Source organism: Pelecanus crispus, chromosome 2, assembly GCF_030463565.1.
Source record: "Pelecanus crispus isolate bPelCri1 chromosome 2, bPelCri1.pri, whole genome shotgun sequence".
Classification (NCBI taxonomy): domain Eukaryota; kingdom Metazoa; phylum Chordata; class Aves; order Pelecaniformes; family Pelecanidae; genus Pelecanus; species Pelecanus crispus.
This window is the reverse complement of record NC_134644.1, coordinates 114,486,699-114,513,783: the sequence shown is the minus strand read 5'-3', so window position 1 is coordinate 114,513,783 and position 27,085 is coordinate 114,486,699. Positions and strand designations below refer to the sequence as shown.

The 27,085-nt window shown below is 36.2% G+C and overlaps 1 protein-coding gene across 2 annotated transcripts in view; it reads left to right on the top strand.

Moving 5' to 3' along the window:
- CDH7 (cadherin 7) overlaps positions 1 to 26,860 on the top strand; it is a 68,445-nt gene extending 41,585 nt beyond the window's left edge. The window contains exons 6-11 of one of the 2 annotated variants that reach the window (XM_075706306.1): positions 8,438 to 8,691; positions 12,641 to 12,777; positions 14,735 to 14,856; positions 16,865 to 16,982; positions 19,042 to 19,293; positions 26,367 to 26,860. In XM_075706306.1, coding sequence (XP_075562421.1) covers positions 8,438 to 8,691; positions 12,641 to 12,777; positions 14,735 to 14,856; positions 16,865 to 16,982; positions 19,042 to 19,293; positions 26,367 to 26,860 — 1,377 coding nt within the window. Of the gene's footprint in view, positions 1 to 8,437; positions 8,692 to 12,640; positions 12,778 to 14,734; positions 14,857 to 16,864; positions 16,983 to 18,324; positions 18,369 to 19,041; positions 19,294 to 26,366 lie in introns of those variants that run through there. The other variant, XM_075706307.1, reaches the window with a different exon arrangement.
- Positions 26,861 to 27,085: the final 225 nt, after the last annotated feature.

Below are 27,085 nucleotides of genomic sequence, written 5' to 3'. Positions count from 1 at the left end.
AATCACCACCAGTATGTCTCAGCAGCTGAAGGCACTGCTCCATTCTTTTTTTGCTGGCTGTTGTGGAGAAAGTTTGGCACCTGCTTATTGGAGCTCCACACACAAACTGAGGGCTTTACATTCTGTTTTTAGAAGGATAACCATTTTGAGACAATTTGAAAAGTTGACTTCCTCACTAAAAACTAAGACTTTTTTTTATCACATAAGGAACATCAAGTAAAAAAAAAAAAAAAGTTTTCATAAAAAAAAAAAGAGAGACGTGAGATTTAAGAATTCATTGAGCAAATCAGGATTTTTGTATGCTCCAAGTGGATGGAATTTGAAAGAAAATGCCCAAGGATCAAAAAAATTGCAAATAAATTATTTATATATAAATTCAGGAAAAGTAACTTTTTTGAAAAAGAAAGATACCAAGAATTGTGATATTAGAAAGAGAAAAATGTTACATAGCTAGATATTTCCCAAGATTACTTGTGTATAATAGACTTGACTAATACATATATTGACTTAGAATCATAGAATCATGGAATCATTTAGGTTGGAAAAGACCTTTAAGATCATCCAGTCCAACCATTAACCTAACACTACCAAGTCCACACTAAACCAATTAAGGGTAGACTAGACTAAACCATGTCCCAAAGTGCCACATCTACCCATTTTTTGAACACTTCCAGGGATGGTGACTCAACCACCTCTCTGGGCAGCCTGTTCCAATGCTTGACCACCCTTTCCAAGAAGAAATTTTTCCTAATTTCCAGGCTAAACCTCCCCTGGTGCAGCTTAAGCCCATTTCCTCTCGTCCTATCGCTAACTACTTGGGAGAAAAGGCCAACACCCACCTCACTACAACCTCCTTTCAGGGAGTTGTAGAGAGCGATAAGGTCTCCCCTCAGCCTCCTCTTCTCCAGGCTAAACAACCCCAGTTCCCTCAGCTGCTCCTCATAAGGCCTGTGCTCCAGACCCTTCACCAGCCTTGTTGCCCTTCTCTGAACACGCTCCAGCACCTCAATGTCTTTCCTGTAGTGAGCAAAATTGGTGAATGAGATTTGGGTTTGGTTTTGGGTTGGTTTGGGTTTTTTCCATGCACATTTGAACACATTTCTTCTCTGCAGCTGATGACACAGAGACTTCAAAGCATCAAAAGTCAACATAAAAAATTTATCAAGGTTTTACTGTAACAGTGATATTCATCAAAATACGGAGTGTATTCTTCCCTCCTTTATATCTTCTACATTGCTAAATCCAGATATCTCTTTACCTTGCATGTTTTATTCCGGATGGATTTTTGTCTAAACAGTTTGAGAACAGTGTTGTTTTTCAAATAGTAGTAGCTCTGCTCATAGCTTTTATAGCCATGGCAGGGCTGGGGATTATATGTTCCTGAACATGCTAGTACTGTTGCTGCCTAGTGCCTAATATCAGTATATGTTAGCTACTAGACTAAACCTCAGTTCAAGGTTTTGAACATATTTTGACAATAGGCTGGTACTCTTATAATAACTCCCTTGACCATACAGAATCAGACAAAAGAGGAATACTTTCTCGGTGTTTTCATCCACTTGGTCTTAATCCCTCCAAAGAGTAAAGAGTAGGATTATACTACCTTATGCAGCACAAATAAGGAGCCACCATGCTGTACCACTGTACAATATTTGCTGCTACATGGCTTTTCACGTACTTGTGACATGTTATTTTCTTTCATCCTGGTTAGGCTGTTTAAATCAGGATTAAATTAATGAGATGTGAAGTTCATGTATTCCAGCGAGTTGCTTAAGTTCATTCTAGACAAAAAAACCCAAACCTTTTTCAAAATATTCTTGGATCAAGGACTAATTTTTGTTCACTAATTTATGGCTTAAATGGTAACAAGAGGTTAAGTCTGTGTAGAATTGATTTTTTTGTGAGATTAGTGAGGCTAAAATTTTATCTTATGACAGAAGCTAGTAAAACCAGTATTGAACCATTTATTTGGTTATTGGCACTAAAAAATAAAGTCTACCTTCTTCTGCAATACATTAACTGAATTCATTGACTGAATTCATATCCAAAAAATTTATCCAGCATGTATCTAGGATGGTATATAAAAGTGCCTAAGTTGGTTTTAGGATGCCATGGCCTGTTTCCAAGCTGAAATAGGATATGAAATATGCTAGAAGACAAACTCTGTTTTCCAGAAGCTGTTATAAACAAGTGAATGGGACCATTAAGCACAGTTCAGAGTGGTATTCTCAGCTTACAGGAAGGGTGGGAAAGTGGTGGGAAAACTAGTGGGGGTCTTTTCCTGTAACCTGCTATGTTCATACAATTTGTTGCCTGGTAGTTTCAAGTCACTGTGGAAACCTTCCCATTTTTTTCTTTTCCCACTTTCTCTTTTATTAAATAATAATAACTAAATGAAAAGTTCTCTCTTGTCAAATGAAACAGAAGAAAGTTCTTAATTTTTATTTTGTACAGAGCAGTCTAAGTATACAACCTACTCAAACTTTGTATTGGAGTTCTGATGTTGCAAATAATGGGAGAGTTTGGCTATTCTCCACCCTGTAGGCACACTCTCTGTAGCGAATTCCTAAGTAAAGCTAAATTAGATGTGTAAGTTCCTTTTAAACAGGATTTAGGAAAACATCCATCTTAGGTGATCTTTTCAAGTTTAGTTTTGTACAGTTTTTGAAAAGGAAATGGGCATTTATATTTCTTAGAAATATTTGAAAATTTTATCCCTGTTCACACTGTGACTCAGTTCTCCATCTGTAGAGTAGGATCAATTCCTTCCTGTGGTTTCATTTGTAATTTACATTCTGCTATCAGTGCTCTGTTAGTAAGGACTCAGATCATTTGCATAGCTACATTTCACAGTGGTGAGGGTGTTTAGAAGAAAAGTGTAAATTTTCTGAATATATTGGAGTTTTAAAAAATGTGTTGGATTTGTCTCTGCAGTAGCAACCTTAGAACTGAAGAAATGTTTATGGAAGTGAATGATGATTCAGTCATTTAATACAACAAATTCTGAAGTGTCCATGCAAACCTATGCGTGTACAATTTCAAAGTGAATTCATGTTGACTGTTCACAGAATCCTGATTGTAATGCACATGAATGGAATCTTGGCTTCATTTTCTAAGCAAAATATATACATAAGACCATATTGTTTGTAGTTTCCAAAGCACTATTCCTAAAAATAATGCACTGAAAAAGGCATCATATAAGTACAGATCTCACTTCATTCACAAAGTTGCAGGCTATAGTTAGACTTTGGTAATAATAATAGCTTAGTAGCAAAACATCTTCAGATAAAAACCTGATAGATGATCTGTATCCATGTACACCTTTATCAAATACTTGGTGCTTAAAGCAGTAATGGTAATTTAATAATAAAAAAGGCTGCAAGTTATATTTTTATTATATGTATCATATGTGACTTTTTGGAAAGTTATGAGATCTGATTCAAGACATTTTGAAGTCTATGGAGAGATTTTATTGGACTTAAGTGAAAAAAAAAAAAAAATCCTGAAGTCTCTATAGAGATATAGAAAGGGGGTTGTCATGCCTTACTGTAGCAAGTGACAAGAATTAAGATTTGCCATGGTACAGTTCTTGCTCACTTTGCATTCATTTCTCCCCACAATACGCAGCCCTACCACCAATAGAAACAATCAATTTGAAGGTTAGAGGGAAAAATGTGCAAATAGTGTTGCAAAGTACTTGCTCATAGAAATTGACTGCTAAGAGACTATTCTGAAACCTGAGTTCATTCAAAGAGTAATACTGGCAATTATAAAAATGTGGAGTTTATGCGTAAGCTTTTGAGTGAAAAGCTATCTTTCTATTACTGTTAACATTTCACTTTTTTTTGCAGCTAGAAAATTTTCTTTCAATTTTATATCAGAGTTTACAATGTAAGAACTTGAGGCTTCTATGGTTCCTTTGAGAGATAATGTGCATTTGTTTGATGTACTGCAGTTTTCAGTATAAAACCTCAACTGGGCTTAAAAATGTGATTTTCACCTCTGAAAAGTACATTATTACAAAATTACCATACAATAAAAAATGAACATTATAAAAATGGGCTTCCTGTGAATGATAACTTCATATCCATCCTCTGTAATATAGATGACTTGTTTTGTAATTTCCTTCAGACAGGAGAAAATTGTTACCTATTTAAAGAAAAAAAAATAAAAAAGAAAAAGAAAGACAGACCCCACAAACCCCCAAATGAGTGAAAGATGAATGGATCATGCACAGGATCTAATCAGATAACACTAATGCACAGATATTAATGAAGCTGTCAAGCTCTATTCACTGTACTGAAGGACTGTTGTCCATTTAACCTTCAACACTGATGTAGTGATTTGTAGTCTGTTGGCTTGGTATGCCATTATTGGAACCTTGTGCTTTTGTTATAGCAGGAAATAATGAAGGCATAATCTGAAGGCCAGTTAAATAATGTTTTCTGTATAACAGATATCCGTGATAATTAGATAAGAAAAAGAAAAAAAAGAAATCTTTTCAGTTCACTTTTTCAGTCTTCATTAGTGTCTGTAGTATGTAGTGTCTTCATTATATTATCTATGAATTGTTGAAACATTTCCACCAGGTCAAGAACTCTTGCATAATAATCGCATTTTAGAGATTTTGTTTATTTTCCCAGATTATATTCTGCCTCAAAACTTGGTACCTGTGTATTCACCATAGGATCTGAGGATGTGTATCTTATAGGAACAGACTGAGGACGACAACTGTAGCTTTTGTAGACATTGTCACACCCCACAGGAGACAAACTGTGTTACAAAGAACTGGAATAAAAAAATATTACTGCCCCTGTAAAACACAATACTATTTGATGTTGTAAAACCTCTTCGCCAATCCATAGTTTCCCTCTTCTAATCACCAACTGTTCCCCACTGTATATGTACATACATTAGATTTTATGTATTTATTTATTTTTCATTAGCAAGGACCCTTATAGCTTTTGGAAACTATCAGCATCATTGGGTACCAGAAGATATCTGACAGAATTCTAGGGCAGGATTCATGTTGCTGAAAGCAGATGTTTACTTCTTCCAGTTATTGAGAGTCCCTTACTAGTGACTGATGAAAAACAGGCATTCATAAGTAGACCAGCTGATTTCTTCCCTAGAAGAATTTTGCTACATTCACAGTAAGCATCATATGGTGATTTTCTCAGATGTACATGGCTAAATTAGAAAGTGAAACCTGCTCTTAGTAGGCAAGCCTGTTTAGAATACACATGTACACTATTGGTTTTGCATCCTTCTCTGTGAGGAAATACCTTTCTAATGAAAGTGGGTTTTGTGTATTCTGTACTAGTCTAACACTCCTGTAATCCAGTCAAATAATGAATGATCTCTTTCTACATTACAAGAATGAAATATGATGATTTAAATGTGCGTGCGAACCCTTGTGATAAATATTCACATGGAAAATACATGTTTTTATTATTTTAATTATTAAATTTCTAATTTGGTCTTTAATCAATATAGAAACATGGGAACATCTTTAAAAAAAAAATAAATAATATTTCTTCATTTTTGTGCTTAGTCTGTTCAAATTAAAATTTATATAATTTGTCCAATTACATATATTTTGTTCTATGCACTTTCTATATTAAATCAGAATTTTCATAATCTTTTAGTATATCATAAGAAGCTGTCTTGTCTGCAGTCTCATATGTTTCCACGTGTTTGATTAAGTATTGCATAATCTTAATCATGCAGTTTCAACAGATATCACTGATTAATGAGAATGCATTAGCCTTCCCTTCTCTGCTACACATTTTTGTACATTCTGACTGAAAATAGACTGTTAAAGGTTCGCTTTTTTTTTTTCAGTTCAACAAGACTCAGCCTTTTGTCTTTGACATGCTTCAGGTTATCATTTCTTTAGTTAATATGAGACTTTTATTGGAAAATGGGAAGTCTTAAGATATTTGTGTGTTTGGTTGTCTTCTCCATAACCTTGCCATTCATCTGGTCGTACCAGTTGCTTAATTGTTATCACCATGTAATATAGTTTCTGAGACATTTTTCATCATCCTAGCACCACATTACATTTGCATTATGGCTGTGAGGTTTGTTTCATAGCACACATATTGTACTTTAAATTTAAAACCAAAATTAAAATTAAAAACAGTTAAACATGCTTTAGTAATAAATACTGACCAGTTGTATGCAGTATAGTGACCAGTATCCAGAAAACCTTTCCTTTATGGCATATCTGTGTTTGGAGAGCTACAGATACTACAGCTCTGAATCAGTGCAAGAAGTAAACGCTTGCATAACATAAGTGTATTGGGTTTCTGTGGCAAGGTTTTGGTAGTGGAAGGGGCTACAGGGCTGGCTTCTGTGGGAAGCTACTAGAAGCTTCCCCCATGTCCAACAGAGCCAATGCCAGCCGGCTCCAAGACAGACCCGCTGCTGGCCAAGGACGAGCCAATCAGCGATAGTGGTAGGACCTCTGGGATAATATATTTAAGAAGGGGGGAAAAAACCCTGCACAACTGCAGCTGGGGAGAGGAGTGAGCATATGTGAGAGGAATGACTCTGCAGACACCAAGGCCAGTGAAGAAGGAGGGGGAGGAGGTGCTCCAGGCACCAGAGCAGAGATTCCCCTGCAGCCCCTGGTGCAGCCCATGGTGAGGCAGCTGTGCCCCTGCAGCCCATGGAGGTCCATGGTGGAGCAGATATCCACCTGCAGCCCGGGGAGGGCCCCACGCCGGAGCAGGTGGATGTGCCCAAAGGAGGCTGTGACCCCATGGGAAGCCTGTGCTGGAGCAGGCTCTTGGCAGCACCTGTGGACCCATGGAGAGAGAGAGGAGCCCAGGCTGGAGCAGGTTTTCTGGCAGGACTTGTGACCCTGTGGGGGACCCACGCTGGAGCAGTCTGCTCCTGAAGGACTGCACCCCGTGGAAGGGACCCACGCTGGAGCAGTTCATGAAGAACAGTAGCCCGTGGGAAGGACCCACATTGGAGAAGTTCATGGAGGACTGCTTCCCATGAGACAATGAGGATCACATGTATTCCCATTTGGAGAAGACTTTTGCTGCCACATAGAGTTTATAAAAGCTCAGTGCCTTTCTGAGTGTGATGTGTTGTAATTCATTTTTCATTTTAAACCTAGATTGTTTATAACTGTATTGTAATGTCAGCATAATTGCTGACTTTAAGATGCTCATTTGGGATTCATCCTACTGTAACTCAATGGAGAACTTAGACCCTTGCATTTGTAGGTCAACAGATATGTGTTGACACACATGCTGTGCTGCTCCTCTGAGTGAGTATAGGAATGTTTTGCAGATGCTGTCAGTTTCTTTTGCAAGCACATTTCAGATCCCTATGACATATTCAGAATCAGAACTGAGGAAAACCTTTTTTAATCTGTTTTATACACTTGGAATTGTGGTTTGAAAAGATAGTTGAGTAACCAGACTGCAGTTTTAGAAACGTTTGGGCCTTTTGTTGCTGTTCTTAATGATTAAACTTGGAATTACAAAGGAATAGGTAACTGGACATTTGCTGCAAGCTGACAAACTAAGACTATTGATATAGGGTAAATGGTGCTAATATTAACATGGTGTTTTCTTTCAATAATTGCCTGTGAGGTAAGATGCTTTTTTGCCTCTAAAATAATTTTCTTTACAGGGCTGTCCTCCAGATCACAGATATCCCACTAGCTGTAGGTGGTAATTTTTAATTCTAATGCAGTATTTATTCCAAAAGAAACTATACTTCCATCAAAGAAAATTAAAGCAGAATGAAGGTGGAAAAAATTAATGTGCATTTTGTTTAATAAGCAAAAGAAAACAAAGCAATCTCCAGGCTGCATCTCAGTGCCAAATACTGTCATATAAACAATGTAGTTTAACAGATTGCCACATTTTCTACATAAATTTTTACAGAGTTTGGATTAATAATTGATTAGTCAATCCCGATGTCATGCAAAAAAAAAAAAAAAAAAAAAAACAAACCAAAACCCCACAATTTTCTGAATGAGGTGTTTTCACCAGTGAATATTATATTGAGTACTTATGTCTGGGTAGTATGACACATTGTATTTGACATTACCTTAGATAAAATATAAATAAGACAAAAGAAATATTCATTCACAGTGATGAAATAATGGGGAACAATTTGGTCCTCACAGAAGTCACAGGAAGTTTTGCCGTTAATTCAGAATTCCTGTTTCACTCACAGGGTAGAACTACCTTTACCACGAAAGTCATTGAGGGATATTCGCTAGTGCGACACTGCAAATAGTGTTTTGAGAAAGCTAGAAAATGAGCCATCAACTATGCTTTGCCAATCAAAAGTGCTAGTTGGATCCAAATGTCAAATTTCATTTTGTACTTACTGACAGTTATAAGTGAAACAGTTTTGCAGCAACGTCACCGGATAATTAAATTTCCAAATAACATTACCTGTATAGGAGCTGGATTTTGAAGCTAAGACAAGCTACACCCTGAGGATAGAAGCAGCCAATATGCATGTTGACCCTCGCTTCCTGAGTCTGGGACCCTTCAGTGACATGACAACAGTGAAAATAATCGTAGAAGATGTTGATGAGCCACCTGTGTTTACTTCACGTTTGTACTCCATGGTGGTGTCTGAAGCAGCAAAGGTTGGCACTGTCATTGGAACTGTAGCGGCTCATGATCCAGATGCCTCAAATAGTCCTGTCAGGTAATTGTTTATTTATTTAGCCTTTGTATTGAAGTTGTTCATTTTGTTGTTGGTTACACTGAAATAAATTAGTTAGCTTTCTTCCCTTGCAGAGGGAGATTGAGATGTTCTAAGAGTTCACATATTTTGACTTTTATACTCCTGAACTATGGAACCTTTGAAAAAAATAATATATTTAAATCTCTGTAAAACAAAGAAGAGAAGAGAAGATATAATTTCAGGATTCCAAAGAAAAAAAAAACTCAACATGTTACTCATATTTATTTCTCTCTAAGTTTAGGAAGAGTCTATTATTGTCTATAACAGGTTACATTCTCTTAAATCAACCAGGACCAATATATATATATAAAAAAAATTATATATACATATATGTGTGTGTGTATAATGATTCATGTTCTGAGTGCACAATGCACAGGAATGTAATAGCAATTAGCATGATAAACCAGAGGTGAGGTCCCACAGAAAAAAACCCCGAAAACATTAGGAAAAAACTCTTTATGTGAGAGAAATGGATAGGACAAGACATGTCCTGTCCTAGTCAGTGTGGTTAAAGGCAATAATCTTTTGGTTTTTGTAAATTCTGCTGCAGCCAAATATCTTCCATTCAAATGAGAAGAGGTATGAACACTAGAGATGCCTGAAAACTGTCAAGGGCCTCTTCCTTTGTCTCCAGTGTGTGAGGTACCTGCAGGTCTTCCACAGTCTAATGTCCAGGATCATAAAGAAACCATAAGAAAACACAAAGTATTGATCTTATGTTTGCCTGTATCTAAAGGCCAAAGCTCAAGGACAAAGACTTACCACTTAAGTTAAACCAGTACTGAGTTACTTGCTACTTTTCTTATGCAGAGTAGTAATATTAATTGTCAAAGGAACATGCAAAGGATCTAAAGGGTAATACTTCTGACTCAGGAATTTTGTGAACTTAACTGCAGGAGGAGGAACACACTCACAATTAAAAGTTAGTGCTAAGTTTCATTTGTTATTGTTCATTTAGGGCATACATAGAAAAGAACTTCACAGCTACAGAACTCAATTGGATGTCACCTTTTTTGGTGATGTTAAATTTTTACTTTCATGCATAGAAGATGAAGTTGGGACTCTAGTGTAGCTCTGTAATTTCTAAAGCAGCAATCAAAAGTTGTAGAAATAAAGCATATGTTTCACTCCTAGAGGTGACGTAAGTGTTCTCTCTCTCTCTCGTTACACATTTGCAACATATTCAAAATAGCTGATTCCTATCATGTATAAACAAGTCCTAGATGGATGGTTGGCATGGATTCATTTGTGAAATTTATCTTTGCTGAGCTCTTTCTTTGCTGTGGCAGTGTTTTCTGGCACTGATGTTAGCATCTGGTGTATAATATCTGGTTTAGCAGAGTCATGTAGAGTAGGATTAAATCCAGTTCCATAAATGCAGTCCATGCTCAGAATGCTTTTGACTCCTGTTTAAACATAAGGATGAGTTTATTTGCCTTGATCTGATTAATTTTTAGAATTCCAGCATAAACCAGTTTAAGTAACGTCTTGAAGATTTCTTCTGCTTCAAAGTTGTTTGGAATTTGAGATGGAGGAAAAAGAGCAATAGTGAGGGTTTATCTGTATGCTTGTGAACCTGCTATGTACATTGTTGGGGGGACTGACAGATCATATAATTTAAGCTGTCCTGCATCTGCTGTGATGTACATCAGAGCCAGATTCACCTAAAATTAGACTATGTTAAGGAGGATTAATGCATAGTACTTTTTGTGATCTATTTAAGAAGTTTAAATTATTAATCTATAAATAAGCATTCCAAATTCCAGACATTGGATTATATTGATATTGATTAAAAATTAGATTTGTTATAATTCAGAAAATGTTGAAATTACAAGATCAGAGACAATTAAAACCTTGAAAATACTGGGGGGAGGAGGAGGGGGAAGTAAGAAATATTTTGAAAATAAGAGGTTATCTTGCGTGGACCAGAGAACTATTGATGTTTGAACTAGCTTAAATAAAGGATTTAAAACTCCTGCAGATCAAAGATTTTCAAGTATTAATGGCTGCAAGGAATTAAAGGATTAAAAGTATTTAAAATATTTTTTTTAGAATTTGAGTGTGGATACAACCTTTGTAAATAAGTGACGGTAAACTGCTTGCTTCCTATGCATAAAAATAATTTTTCTTCTTCTTTCATAAGAATCTGTTGTCTAATTTATATAACTTGTTCACTTGCCTTCCTCCCTTCCTCCCTTCCTCCCTTCCTCCCTTTCCTCCCTTTCCTCCCTTTCCTTCCTTTCTTTCTTTTCCTTCCTTTACTTCCTTCCTTTCCTTCCTTTCTTTCCTTCCTTCCCTCTCTCCTTCCCTCCTTCTTATTGCTTTCTTTTATTGCTTCCTTGCTTTCTTTTCCTTTTTCTGTCTTTCTCACCTGTCTCCTTCTCCTTCTCCTTCCCTCTCTTTCTTACTATGTATTTTCCTTACTATTTTTTTGGTTTTGGCTCTTCAAATTGCATAGTGAGACTGTTAATAATTGAGAAATCTAAGGGCTGGCAGGAGATTGGATCCCTGCTACGGGGCCTGCCAAGGTTGACTACATAGTGGAGGTGACAGGCATAGTCTCATGGGGAAGCTTGCCAGCCACAAAACAGCTGAAGAGCACTGCTGACCAAATAAACAACAGTGCTGGCATGAAATAAAGTAAAAAATGAACTATAGTTAACATAAAATGGGGGGGGGGGGGGAGGTGGAAGTGAAAGAGTGAGAGCCTTAATCCATGAAAACTGGTGTTAGTTACAACTCTACTCCGTTCTCTCTCTCACAGTGACATAATACGGTAAAACAATTCTAATTATGTAACAAGACTCTGCTCTAAGATTTTGCAGCCAAGAGGGATAGATAAAAACACAGTAATACAACAAAGTAAAAGCTGGTACATTACAACACAGAACAAACAAATAGTGTCATAAGACCATTATATCTGGGAAGTCCCATTTTTTAACTATCTTCCATAATTCTTCCCTTCCACATTGTTCCAAGGGTTTGCTTAATGTTATATCAGTACTGTAATATATCATCAGCATGACAGTAATTGTAATGATCATACTTGGTCTGATTCAGACATTTTAATTAATCCTGACTGTAGGGAAGTGCTCTGGAGTACATACTTGATCTAAGTGAGAGTGCAAGAATTGACCCAATATTAAATCGAACGTCAAGAATATTCCAGTTGTAAATCTAAATCTGCCTAATCAACTGTCCCTTTCTCTCAAAAGGGTTATAAGCAAAACACCCACAAGCATTTTGACCTTTTCCCTTATGTGATTTTCTGTTTGCTAAGGAGCTCATTTCCCCTTCCTAAAACAAATTTGGAGGTAAAAGATATGTTAGGCCAAGGAGTTAAGGGCATGAGCCTCTGTTTGTCTAATGACAGTAAAGCACTGGGAGCTGACAGTGATGATATGCAATCCCTTGACCTACTCTGCATCATCTCTCTTTTCTTCCCTGCCCCTGCAGCTCTGGGTGACTCAGGGGCTTTTCTGCTGGTGATAGAAAGCTTTGTGCTCAGACTGCCAGCCCCCACGGGAGCAGCGCCCGGCTGGTACGGCCAAGTAGCAAACTGCCAGTTCGCCTTCCCCTTAGCTGGGGTTCAGGAGGATGCTATTCCATGAATAAAGGAAAGTTTGCCTTACTGGAGAGAGGAAGAAAGAAAAGAGAGGGGAATACCTATAACCTCACTTAAGAGGGCACTGTGGGAACAAAGCCCACCACTGTCAGCACAGGTTGCTTTCTAACTCTCTTGCCTTTGCATACATCTTTGCTTCTCTGAACGCCACAGAGAAACCGGACAAAACAAAGCTCAAAAAGGGGAAACAGTGGAAACTCTTTCTCTCGAATAAGAAATCAATGAAACATTTTTGCAAGCTGTAATTGAACATAAATCAAAAGTTTTCTTTCATCCTTCACCTAGGTACTCGATAGATCGAAACACAGACCTGGAGAGGTATTTCAATATTGATGCCAACAGTGGGGTCATTACAACTGCCAAGTCTTTGGACAGGGAAACTAATGCTGTTCATAATATCACAGTTTTGGCTATGGAGAGTCGTAAGTAACAATTTAAAGATTTTATTGGCTGTTTATGTGTAAAACTTCAGGCTTGCTTGTGATCAGCTGCACTGAGAGAAATTATGACAGTTTCAAATCATGGCAGATAAAAATAACTTTTTACTCACTATAAAAGAAACCTATGCAATAAAAATTAAGAAATACAACAGATTAAGTATTTGCTCTTTCCTTTGTCTCATACCTTGTGAAGTCTTTTGACTTCTGAAAAACAAGTGCAAAGGAAGATGAAATATGTTAAGTCAGCAGTCTGAAACCAAGTGTCATTAGAGGAAAAGTGATGTGAAGCACAGAGGAAAGCAGTTAGCCTGTCTTAGCAATGGCAGTCACTTAGAGCTGATTGCTGTTGGTCAGCCACAGCATTCTCAAAAGGTACGAAGGAAAGGGGATATGAATGCTTGTGTGGTTTCACTTTCCTGACTCTAAGGTAAGACTGTAGAGGATATTTTGTACTTGGTATCTTTTCTGGTATAAGATTAAAAGTGTTGAAGAATCAAACTGTTCAAACATATGCAAGAGTTCTGTTAATGCAAGTTTAAACCTAAACTTGTTCAGCTCTGAATACATTCTGTGAAAAACTATATATTTTTGGCTTTATAGCTGAAAAATTTATTTCTTAAAATTTCATCCTTATTACTATTCTGTTGGGCTGTGATAATAAAAGAGTTATTAGTTTTCTAACCTGCTATTTTAAAAATCCTCACTTCTTGCTTTCAGTGAGGTTAATTTAATATTTAACCTGAAAAATAACATTTATCATTTAGTGTCTGAATTTATCTTGTATTCTCAGGAGCAGAATTTTGGTCTAGGAAGCCAGCATGGAAACCAAAATTTTCCTGGGTAGTAACAAAACTGACAAGGTAGCCAAGGGGCATACCTGACACAAGTGAGAGTCTAGGAGCACAAGTAAGACCTTACAATGCTTTAACTTATGTTCATGGTCTGCTTGGTTTTCAATAAACTTAGCAGAGGAAAAAGTTAGTGTCAAAATTGCTTACTCCTCTGGTATTTCACATGTGGAATAAAAACCAAAACAAAACACTTCATGATCTACATCTGGATGCATCGCTGTAAATACTGATAATATTTCCTAAAATGTGGTTGCAGTACCCTATAAAAAGATTGATACATATTTGAAGGCTTGTACAGTTTTCCATTCTGCACTGTTTTATCACTAATATCACCACTTGTGGTAAAAAAATAATGCAATCTCTCTCTTCCCTGCTCCAAAATAGAAATGTTATCTAGTAAAATAAGTATAGGACACAGTGATGTCCTTTATGCTTAATCCAAAAATATCTACTTTTTAAGATTAAATGATGACATTGGACCCTACACAGATTCATATTTTAGCTAGAAATGTGCATCAGTTTAAGAATGTGATTCATATTTAAGGTGTTCAAGATGTTAATGACAGTGTTTAAATACTTAGTTGTGTGTGCACTTTAAATACTTTGGGTTTTGCCTGGGAATACTGCTTCCTTTTTTTGTTATACATAGCTGATGGAATTCTGTTTTTAACTTCTTAATAGCCTGATCAATCTGAATTACAACAAAAATTTATCTATACCATAATAACCATTCTGTTCTTTATATGAATAATGCTGTTCTGGCTAGCTATACCCCTTGGCAATGGTTTTACATCATCTTGCTCTTATCCTTCCATACGATGCAATTCAATGCTGTGATTAGTGAGTTAGATTTTCAGTTTATCCCTGAGAGTAAAATCTGAGTTTAATTGAAGTGGTTGGAAAACATAAACATTGTTTCCACTATGTCCAGAAGATCAAGCCAAGAGCTTCCTTTGTTTTTCTAGGAGGGACTGCAATAGATTTGGCAAGTATATGCAAAAGAAGAATGCAAATGAAAAACCTACTGACCCAAAGAATAACTAGCAAGGAGCTCTTCTTGATTGTTTTGTTGGCTTCTTTTCCTATAGAGAATCCAGCACAGATTGGGAGAGGCTATGTAGCCATCACCATCCTTGACATCAATGACAATGCCCCTGAGTTTGCCATGGAGTATGAGACAATTGTCTGTGAAAATGCTCAGCCTGGTCAGGTATGGCTTGATAGTTTCTTTAAGTTTGTTTTTATCAGACAGGCAGCTCTTCCTTATGAAAGTCTGCCAGATTTAATATAAAATATAAACAGCTTTATGGCAATAAAAATGATGCTTTGATGTGTAACACAAGCAAATATTCATCAAACCCTAACATCTCCACTGTACCTCTGAAGAGAAAGACTTAGGTGTAAAAATTACATGTTGAAGATACAGTTAAAATCTCTGGTTTTCTTACGGACATAACAGATGCATTTTGCTAAACTCACCTAATTTTAAATAATATTAAGAATGTGTACTTCCTTGTCATGGTTTAGCCCCAGCCAGCAACCAAGCACCACTCAGACGCTCGCTCACTCCCCCCACCCCGATGGGATGGGGGAGAGAACTGGAGGACTAAGAGTGAGAAACACTCCTGGGTTGAGATAAGAACAGCTCAGCAATTGAAACAAAGTAAAATAGTAATGACAATAACAACAATACAACAATGATAATAAAAATAATAATATACAAAGCAAGTGATGCACAATGCAATTGCTCACCACCCGCCGACCGATACCCAGACAGTTTCCAAGCAGCGATCACTGCTCCCGGCCAACCCCCCCCAGTTTCTATACTGAGCATGACATCATATGGTATGGAATAGCCCTTTGGTCAGTTGGGATCAACTATTCTGGCTGTGCCCCCTCCCAGTTTCTTGTGCGCCTGGCAGAGCATGTGAAGCTGAAAAGTCCTTGACTAGCATAAGCAGTACTTAGCAACAACTAAACCATCAGTGTGTTATCAGCATTCTTCTCCTACTAAATCCAAAACCCAGCACTATGCCTGCTACTAGGAAGAAAACTAACTCTATCCCAGCCGAAACCAGGACATTCCTCCTAATTTTACTGGGAAGTGGGAAGTCTTAACATGGAGGTTTTTCTGAGACTGAAGGCCTACCATTCCTAAAATGACTACACACTTTTATTTCCCTTAGGAACTATGGGCTACAAGGCCCTACCAAATTCTTCAGTGTTTTTAACTCCCCAAATGTCTTCCAAGTAGTCCTAGACTCAGGTAAATGTATCTGGTGTTGTTTATCCTTGGTTTCTCCCATATTCAGACTTTTCCTCTCTACTTCGTAAGACCTCAGAAAAAAGATATATTCTCTCATTCTCCCTTCAGTCTCCCAGAAAACTAGTCAATGTTTCACCCATACAGATCCCACGTATTCCCTGGGAGGCTTTGCACTTTTGTGCCTTTTCCCAGAACATTGTGCTTCCTGTGGCAGATACTGTTTATTGCATATTTCAAAATCACAGCATAATTTAAATCCTCAACAGAAAACACTACTATTATGAGCTCTCATTCATGAGAAACACAGAATATGTGTGCTCTTATTGGAGCACCTGTTTGTCTTCCCTGTGATCTAGTCAGAACTGTTATCTCTGAGTATTCATTCTTTATGGATTGTAAACAATGGTGACACCTTTTTCTAGAAACAGATTTTGACAAAATTTTAGCAAAATTAGAAAAATCCTGATTATAAGAAAAAACCAAAAATATTAATATACTTATGACTTGGCTTTTTCTTTTTCATTTCTTTAAAAAAGAATTAAATGAGTTTAAATGCTCAAAATCATAATCTTCTCCTTGCAAAAGTTTATGATGCAATGTTAATTGCAGCCACTGATAACTACATTAAAGGCCATCCAGAAGATACACTTCTTCCACTGCTATGCAGTTTATACTCCCTGCCCTGGTGAATGACAGCACCTAACTTTCTCACAGGCCCTGAAGATCATTGCTTCTTGCCAATAAAGTTGGTACAGGGAAAGTAAAGTGTGGAGCCACGTTTTAGTTTTATTAGTGTCTGTACATGCTTAGGAGATTAGAAAAACAAAGTCCCATATGAGCAGGACTCAAGAGAGATTGATACTTTGATAGGTAATAGAGGGGTTATACAATGTACATGTATTTATGCTATTTCCCGTTCCAAACAATGAAACCCCAATGTATGTCAAAACAGGTCATCCAGAAAATCAGTGCAATTGACAAAGATGACCCACCAAATGGCCATCAGTTCTACTTCAGTTTAACAGCAGAGGCAGCAAATAACCACAATTTTACGCTGCAGGACAACAAAGGTAAGGACATTTTGTTTGGGTAAATACTCACCACTAACACTTTTAATTTTGACTATATCATGCTGATTATGACCTACATAAAATTCTAGTCTGGTAAAGACATAAATTAAGTACAATCAGCCTGCAAAATAATTTTATCTGTAGATTTGTCAAGGGAATTAAGCTGTTGTTTGAATTGTTTAAAGCTTTGAGCTAAAGAGAGCAGCTTCAAGTCTTTCTTCCTCTTTTTTTTTTTTCCCCCAGAAGTCACTCTTCTCACATTTTTTCCTTGTATTTATAGGTTTTTATCTAAATTAGATTTTACCTTGGGGCAGTGACTGAAAAATGTCCAGGAATTCATGTTTTATTAATATAACTCAGGGCATAAAAAATGAGTGCACAGTAAATCAAGAGAGAGTTTCTTTTTTTTTTTTTTAGAAAAACACATCTTTTCAGTAAGTATACCACCTACTGAAGAATGCTTTTGATAATGGAAGCTGCCTACAATATTTACACAGACTTCTTATGACTGTTTCCCCAAAGACTTATGCAAAGGCTCCCATTGACATCACATTTCTATTAGTTAAAATATCTGAGAACGTGCTTCTAATTAGTGTTCTCATTAGTTGCACTGCATAGTATGGCAGCTGGGCATGTAGCAGTCAGCTTAGCTATTAGCTGAAGCAAATAGAACTAAATAGATGTTATGTTACTCTTGCACTGCTCTTTTATAGATCTGTACTAAACCAGAGCTACAAAGTCATCCTTATTAATAAAATAAGAAAAACAGACATATGGTGGACTAAAGGGTACTCTTTGTACAGACTTTGAACAACATTCACTAGGTATAATGTGACCTAATACAGTTCTCTCACACATTATTTATTGCCTTACCCTGCATATAGTTACTGACATGCTTAAGTTTCTTCATATGAGCAGCTTGCAGTTCAAAACTGAAAACTGTAATAGTAATAATGATCAAAACAATAAAAATGTGTTAGAGTAAGACTCTATTCAGAAATCTAACATTGTTACAAGTACTGTAAAGTATTTAATGAAAAGACAGGCGCTCTTCCAGAGAGCTTAAAAATTGGAAAAAGTAACAATGAACTTTTGCAATGCCAGTAAAATTAATGGAGGTACAAGACACAGCAACAGCTGCCTCTTTTGATGTTAATTGATTTCATGCATATCTCATACGATGCTATATGAAGAAGTGCTTGCATATTTTGCCAGATAGGTCATAATAGATGACACAATAAGATAACTTTACAGGACTATCGATATGTCTGTCTATAAATAGGTAGATAAAAAGACAGATAGACAGACAGACCGACCGACCGACCTTTTCTATACATTCTAGGAGATGTAACTCCCTACCTCTCAGGAGCTGTCAACCTGTATTGAACACAGTGAGTTTTGCACATATTTTCTGGAACACATGGACTTTTTAATCACTCAACTCAGAGCAGCTTCGAACCACACATTTTAGATTGATTATATTAGTCATCTTGACTCTCAGATGAGACTGAAAACAAGGACATGTCTTTGTTACATGTGCCATTACCTGTATTTGCACACCAACTGGATTTTTTTTTACATTCAAAAAATATTTCATTGGTCTTCAGAACTTACTCTCCTATTAGTGTGTTCATCCCTTCCATTAATATGTTATCTATATCTGTGAATAATTGAAATAAACCCTTGGAAATTAGAACTGAAACAGGTATATAGATATTTAATCTGAACACTGAAAGGTGAATTTTTGCTTTTTCATAATGATGTCATCTTCAACTATCTATCAACAGTGTGGAGCTGTGTGCTTAACTAAAAGCAAATAGACCTCTACAATTTTGAAACAGTCTTTCCTGGAAAATAGAAATATTTTTTTTTAGTTGGGTATCATTTCTCAGCTGATCCTATCTCTACAGCTTCAAAAATATATGACCAGGAAAAAATAAAATTGTTGAAATAGTATATATGTGTTTATAAAGTCTTTTAAGTGAAAGACTATTATTTATAGGCTTGTGTTTTAGAAAGGTCATGTATTTTATATTTATCTTTTTATTCCTTTATCTAGATAACACTGCAACGGTATTAACCAGAAGAAATGGGTTCCGAAGACAGGAACAATCTGTTTTCTACTTGCCAATATTCATTGTGGACAGTGGATCGCCTTCACTTAGTAGCACTAATACCCTCACCATCAGAGTCTGTGATTGTGATGCAGATGGTATTGCTCAGACGTGCAATGCAGAAGCATATATCTTGCCTGCAGGACTTAGCACTGGAGCTCTGATAGCAATATTGGCTTGTGTCTTGACACTGCTAGGTACGTCTTCTTCCTGTTACCCTTATTTTCCATTCAATATATAGTAGCAAAAGATAGATATATATATGTGTGTAAGCTTCAACACCTACCCCCCCACTCCCCACCCCCAGCCTGATTTCTTTAAACAGGGACACCTAACATTCCAGGCAGATCAGCGTTTTGTATCATGAGCCACACAAAACCTTTAGTTTGGGATTTTCAAGTTCGGATACTTTGTTTCTATGTCAAGCTGTCTCCAGAGGTATATATGAAATAATAGTAAAAGAAAAAAAGATTATTTGCATCAAATGTAATATTTAAGAAATAGACAATGTCATTTATGGAAGTATTTGGTTTAGCATACTCACTGCATAACCAGCATCAGTGTGCATCCCTTTTTCAGAGATATAACTATTTTTATGAGTATTCTTGAGTGTTATTATCAATGGAGAGATTTTTCTATTCCCTGGCTGTACAAATCAATCTAAGGGGAAGGGTAGGACCATAGTTTCCTCAGGTTGGTATAATCCCAGTGGTGGTTTATCTGTCACTGTTATCCAAGTAATTTGAATAGGTCAAATCAAGAAACTGTTGTCCACACTTCTGTTCATGGCAGTATTTCAACAATATATAGATTTCTCTTCTTACTGACTTTGATTCACCTCACTGTAAACCATTAGAAGGAAATGTCCCTTCTGCTACAAACATTTCTAAAGGACTCAAAAAAGGCAATCCTCTTGCATTGTTGTTGCTGAATAAGAAAAATCACTACCTCTGCAATGAACCCAATTAAATTATTCAATAGCTATGTATAGGAGGTGGCATTTCCAGAGTTTTCTATCTGTGTTACAAAAAAACCTAAGAACATAAGATTGTTTAAACTTACTCAGCACATGATTAGGCCTAGGTTTAAGGAGAGACAGAAGAGAATGATTGCGAAAAGTTTTAATGAACATTTTTTAAATACAATTTTTCTAGTAACATTTATAGGCCATTTATACACCCAAATGAATTTTATTTGGACATGAAGATAAATGGTAGAGTTCAAAAATACATACAAAAGATTCTCTCATATCAACTGGCATTGACATCATTGGCATTTGGTGTGGAAAAACACCGATATAAAACTTTGGTCCAATGTACTTAAGAAGAAAAGTTCTGTGCCAATAGCAGTTCACCCCATCCCAAATTGAAATGTCACCATTTCTGTTATATATAAAAAGGGGTTTCTGAAGATTACATAAGAAACTACTGTAGATACAGTGCAACCTGGCCTGGGCATAAGCTTTTCGTAAATAGGAGCCACATGTTTTAAAGAAGAGCACTGAGTGGAGACACAGCATGTTACCAGGCAATAACTTGCTTATTCTACTCAGTACACAGGGTTCAAATGCAATCAATGAATCAAGAAGCCTGAGTTTTTGTTCTGTCATTTTTAGACTTTGCCAAACAAGCGTTTGGTAAAGAATTGAGGATAAGCTCTGTGAACATGGTATTTGAATAATGGGCTGTGCACTGAAGAGGAATCTGGCATATGACCATCTTACCATTGGTTTTATTTGTCAAAAAATTGGACTTCCAAATACAGCTGTCTGAATGCATCACCACTGTTTATTCAAATAGACGTTTGTATGCTGTCACCACTTCTAATCTAAACTGTTCCTTTTGGGTACAGTTCAAAGCTGCAGGCACAGTTTAGGCTGTGTTTGTATGCTAAACCTGGCTTTGAGTCCTGCATTTTGGTACTGTACGCTGCTGCTGTTTTGTTCTCAGCCAGGTGCCAGTCTTCACAAGGAAAAAATGCCTAAACATCACTGCTGCCCAGTGAAACCCCAGTCAAGTGTTGTTGCTTGTCTGGTCCCAGAGCCTTTCTTCTTTTCTCATTTGTCCCTAGAAGACATTTTCTGGGATCCACTGAATATTTGTACTGCTAGGAATTAACTTTCGCCTTCCCCTGTTTCTTTTCATATCCATTCCTGAGAAAAAAACCCTTGAAGATCTACTAGTACAGCATAAAAAATAGGCTTCAGCTGTGGGCAAGTGGTTCCAGGGCTGGGACCAAGGGGTGCACCTTTTTGTAAGAGTTTATCAGTGAAAAGAGGAGAAGGGCTACAGGATCAAAATTTTTTTCTAACCCAAGATTAATACGTAGTGCAAATCCAGTCACATTCATCAATGTCATCTTAATGTGAGTGCCAGTTGTAAAGCGGAGGAGGCATGAGATTTGCATAAATGTCATGGATACATGCATTCTGGCACTAGTATCTTGAAGTCCTAACAAGCTCTTATCTTCTTAAAGTTAGTATGATGTACTTTGATATTTGTTCTTGCCCCATACATCCCTTTGTCTAATAAATAATGATTCGTTTTGACCAAGGCTCAGATTGTCTCAGTGGGATTTCTTAGTGTTATTATTTTTTCTCGATCAGTTTTAGATAGGCACAAGGTTTTCACTAATGCTAAGAAGGAAGAACGTAACTAAATCATACCAATTCATTATAATTGCATATAACATGGTGTAATCTATTTTTTCAAACTGAAATAATTTTTAAAAGTTAAAAACATTCTACCAAAATCTTTTCCCCTCCTCATATCAACTGATGGAGATTAAATTCTAAATTTTAATCCACAGGAAACTTCCCTTACTTTGTTAATTAGTCAAAACAGCTTTATAATTATTCACTCTGCAGTGAGGTTATGTTTTAAAGAATAATACTAAAAAACCCCCTTTTTGCAACTTATTCTATAAAAAACATATGAAAAGCTAGTTTATATTCATTTTAGGCTGTACATAATTTTTACAGAAGTAGGATTTTTTTAACTCCTCTGAAAATTATATGGTAATTTAATTCAAGGTAATTTGTTTTTCAGTTAGCATCTTCCAGACATAATAATTGGTTTTGTAACAAGTGTTTAGCATAAAATGTGTACATAAAATCACACAAAAAAGGAATGTTCACCTGTAGATAACCTAATTATATTTAAGAGGTTAAAGATTTTCTTTGTATTGAAACAATGGAAAGCTAGATTGACATAATGCTTTTTCATTATTTTTATCTTTCATACATCTGAATATGATCCTACCATCTATTTTCTTAGAAACAACACCTATTTTCTTAGAAACACTAAAGAAAGCCTCCTATTAGTGTGGTACTAGAGTTTACAAGTTAATAATACATTGATTAAACTTCAAATACAGATTTAAATTATTATTTTTTCAGTTGAAAGACGAGGAATTTGTTATTATTATCACAGTAACTACAGAAACCAAGTAAATCAGCACACATAATTGTGTGATTAGTAAACAAGAAGAAACAGCCCTAGTCATAAGGATCTTATTCTCTAAATAGATAAAATGTGTACAGAATGGGACTATGTAGTATGCGTGGGGTTTGGTCTTGCAGTTTTAAAAGTGATAAATCTATCCAAATTAAGTCATTTAAAGTGTGGTTGAGTATGCAATGCAGAAGCTCTTTTCTGCAAGTTATAGAGCTTATTAAGGTCACTCAGTGTGGACATTTAAAGGTCAGTCACTTTGCAAATATCAATCTAAAATGGTTAAACAACAGTTATATATGAAGCTTGTTAACTGGGAATTAAATGCAGGTTTCCTGGCTTGGCCTCTGTAATCCCCAAATCTCATCTGACTGTACTGGCAACTGCAAGTTATAACTAAACAGGTTATTAGTGTGCTGCTTAGGTGGCTGAGGATCTCCAGTCTTCAGTTTTATGAATCATGACACACCTAAGTCATAAACCAATATGCAGATTTGCTCGCAGCTGAAGTGGCTTATTGCTGTCGTAAATGCCAGGCTTAGGGGTGTAGCGTACACAAGGCATGATAATGCTTGTGATTTAGCTCTGTCCCTTACTGTATAGCTCTGCATGTAGTCTTCTCCCTCAGGTAGTCTCACTGCTTTTATGGCTTCCTTACAATTATGTGGCAGTTACCTTGAGTACAAAAAGAAAGATCAATACTGAAACAGAGAAATATGCTCAGGTGACCTAAACCTGACTTTTTACCAGATCATACCAAAATGAAAATTTCATAATAATTCCATAAAGCACACTGCAAAATGGCAAAGCAAAAATCTACTCTTGTATTCAAAGGTGTTTGTTTAAAGACTGACTTGGTGAACTGAAACTACTGATATTATCATTACATCTATACTGATACAAGGGTAAAACTGCATATTATCACAACTAATATAAACACAAATGACATTTTCTCTTGGCTATTGTACCTGTTAAACAAACTCAACATTTCTAACGATTCAGGTGAATCAGAACAAAAAGGTTAGTTTACATCTACCTTTATTAGTTCTGGTTATTTAGTCTTTATAATTAGTTACTTCTCATAATGATTGGTTCATTTATTTGTTAAATGACATACAAAATCAGTATTGCCAATTCTTCTCTTTAGCATGAGTTTGGTGTACCAGTATGGAGCCAAACTAGTGGCCTCACTGTGCAATACGTATGTCCCCAAAGCTTTTCCATTATATTATTTCTTCTCTAAAAAGCATAAAATTAGGTTTTCTAGATGTTCACCCAGTCACTAATTACTGACTTAATCTCTTCTTTTGTGATAAATGTAAGAAAAAAACACCCCACTATGACTTAATGAGAAATGCATAAGCTTTAAAACCATTTGCACTTGATTTAGGTATCAGTGAAATTTGTTTTGGGCTTGTATTCATCTCTGCAGTTCCTGCAATGCAGCTAAAGCTTTGCTCATTTAGAGGTTAAACTTTATTGTTCATTGTTGTTGGAAAGGCTAGAAAATAATAATGTCATAAAGCCATCTAAATGCTAAAATATTTAACCTTTAGAAAGACTCCATATTTTTCTTGGTTTCAAGCAAGCGTGAGATGTACAAGGAATACTATATAAAACATTCATTGTATCTTGATTTTTATTGTACCCTTAGGCAGACCTGACTACCAAGTTTCATATTTTTCACTTATTAGCAGGTATTTAACTTTCAAAATGAAGTATGTTAAGATGGACAGTGGTGTAAAAATGCATTTACACTTGAGTAAAAGAAATGATTAGCTGCTTGCTTACATGGCAATAAAAATTGTGGCAGTAAATGTTAAAAATAATAATTAAAAAGTTATGTCAATAACAATCTTGGCTTAAATGTATATTTGTACTGTCAGCAAGCTAATTTGTCTTTCACTTTAAAATATCTTTTACAATAAGGAAAAACATTAAGAGTGGAGTGCAATTGTTGTCTCTATGATGAAAATTTTATGTTCTCTGCTGTATAATTACAGCTCATTTTGTATTATACGAATATCAGAATGTTTTGAAATTTCATAGAAGCCACTTTAAAGGTCAAAATCTTATCTTGTCAAACTGCTTATGTAAATATTGTTCAAAGCAAAACGCCCCAAAATAGTGGTTTCTGAATTCAATTCATAAAGCATGAATCAGGGAGATGCCAGGGGCAAAAAAGTGAGAGTGATGCTGATGCTGCAGTAATATAGCGTCACAAGGCATCTGTTAGTAGATAGATCATTAGATGTGTGCCTGGTAGCTACTGAAAAAAGGGGAAAAAATATTACCGAATACATTTGTCAAAAAATTTAGAAAAAATTGAACTTGTTCCAGTTTTATTTTTAGACATACATGGCTCCAAAGGAAAATAAAAAGAATTGCCGTAAGTCCACCTTTAAAGTAATCTTATGCTTTAGCCAATTCCAAATAGTATTATAGACATATGATACAGTTTTCTGCATGTACAGTCTCTGAATGACTGGTTTATTGTAACCAAGTGATCCCAATATTAAATCATGCCTCATGATGATTAGATTGATATTGATTTTAAAAATTCCTCCATGAAAAGAAAGGCTTTCAAGAATGGCAGTCCTACATCATACAATTTATGGAGGTCACTTTTAAGACTGCCTAGGGAAGCTCAAGCTTGATTTTATCTATATCAGCTTTTGCTTTTCCAGATGTTTATACACCATTTAGTGGGCATATCAAAGTACAGTAACTAAAGATTGTAAATCTTAGATATATGAATGCATATAATCACATATTCTTAAGATTGAAAATAGACATAAAATCAGAAGAGATTAATTGAATGTGGAATGACACTTACTTTTCAACATACTGTTATTTTTACAGTCATAGTGATGCCTGCTATTTTCTAGGAGTATCATTAACTCAGCAAATGTTATCCAGATGCTACAATATAGTATTAATCATCTTCTAGGAGGATGATTCGCACTCTATCATGTCCCACAGATGGGTGCAATATTCATATTACTGGTTCCATATTTTGCGTTTCAGCAATGATGTTTCTCTACCAAAACTGCATTTGAATAAGAGGAGCCTTGAGTTAGTTTCTCCAGTTGTTTTGGCTGTCAGAAGTTTAGTATTAGCTTTCAAGCTGAAAGAAAATTTAAGGATTAGAATTTTAAAAATAATTACATTTCTAGCACTGGCTGATCCAATAAACTCCAGCCCTAGTACTTCTCCTTTGGTGTAATTCATAAACCTCAAGTACAGTACTTTGCACTTTATAGGAAAGTGAGGTTTTATATAGAGATATTTTTAATCCATGAACTAAGACAGTCTTATTTAACACATTGCTTAACAATTCAGTTTTCTCCAATCTAGAGTTTTTAATTTTTTTTTTTCAGCAGAGATTGGCCATATACTTTAATTCAGTTACTTCCCAAACCATGGTTGTTAAATTCTATTCAGTCACTTTATGAATGTGTTTTTATCACTTGGGCAATTAAGAGTTCAGGAAAAGGTCTTTTCTTTTTATTTCATGGCTGTGAGATTGTAATAGTCAGACTGAACCAGTCCTAAAATTTATGGTTAGTGGACAGCATAAGATATAGAATTAGAGATGAAGACGTTAATCCAGAATGGTTTTGGAAATAGATTCTTTAACATCTAAAAAGCTTATGGTTTAAAAGCTGCTTCAGAACCTGCTAGGTTTCAAATCTAACTGCATAAATTGCCTGCTATTCCCTTGGGTCTTTGCCATATAAATTAATGCGTACTTCCACCACTAGGAAAAATATGAGGAAATTTAGCATTGCTGAAACTCCAGTCTTTCTGTGTTCCAGTTCTTGTCTTGCTGATTGTCACCATGAGGCGACGGAAAAAAGAGCCCCTTATTTTTGATGAAGAGAGAGATATCAGAGAGAACATTGTCAGGTATGATGATGAGGGTGGTGGAGAAGAAGACACTGAGGCTTTTGACATGGCTGCCCTGAGAAACCTCAACATTATCCGAGACACCAGGACCAGAAGGGATGTGACACCTGAGATTCAGTTCTTGAGCAGACCGACTTTTAAAAGCATCCCAGATAATGTCATTTTTAGGGAATTTATCTGGGAAAGACTAAAAGAAGCTGATGTGGACCCCTGCGCACCACCCTATGACTCCCTGCAGACATATGCATTTGAGGGGAACGGCTCAGTGGCAGAGTCGCTCAGTTCTTTAGATTCGATCAGCTCAAACTCTGACCAGAACTATGATTACCTCAGTGACTGGGGCCCTCGCTTTAAAAGGCTGGCAGATATGTATGGGACTGGACCAGACTGCTTATACTCATAGCCTTGGAACCTTTCTCTGAAAATGCACTGAAGAATACTAACACAGAAAACTCAACCTTACAGACTGAAGAAAGTTGTAAATATTTCTCCATTTTTAACCTTTTAGTTTTTTTTGCCTTGGTGGAACATATCTTCATTAGACTTGTCCTAGGGACTGCACTGACCACACAGAATATGAGCATTTGGTGGCATTTTTGATAAAATGAAATGCTTGGCCACGTTCAAA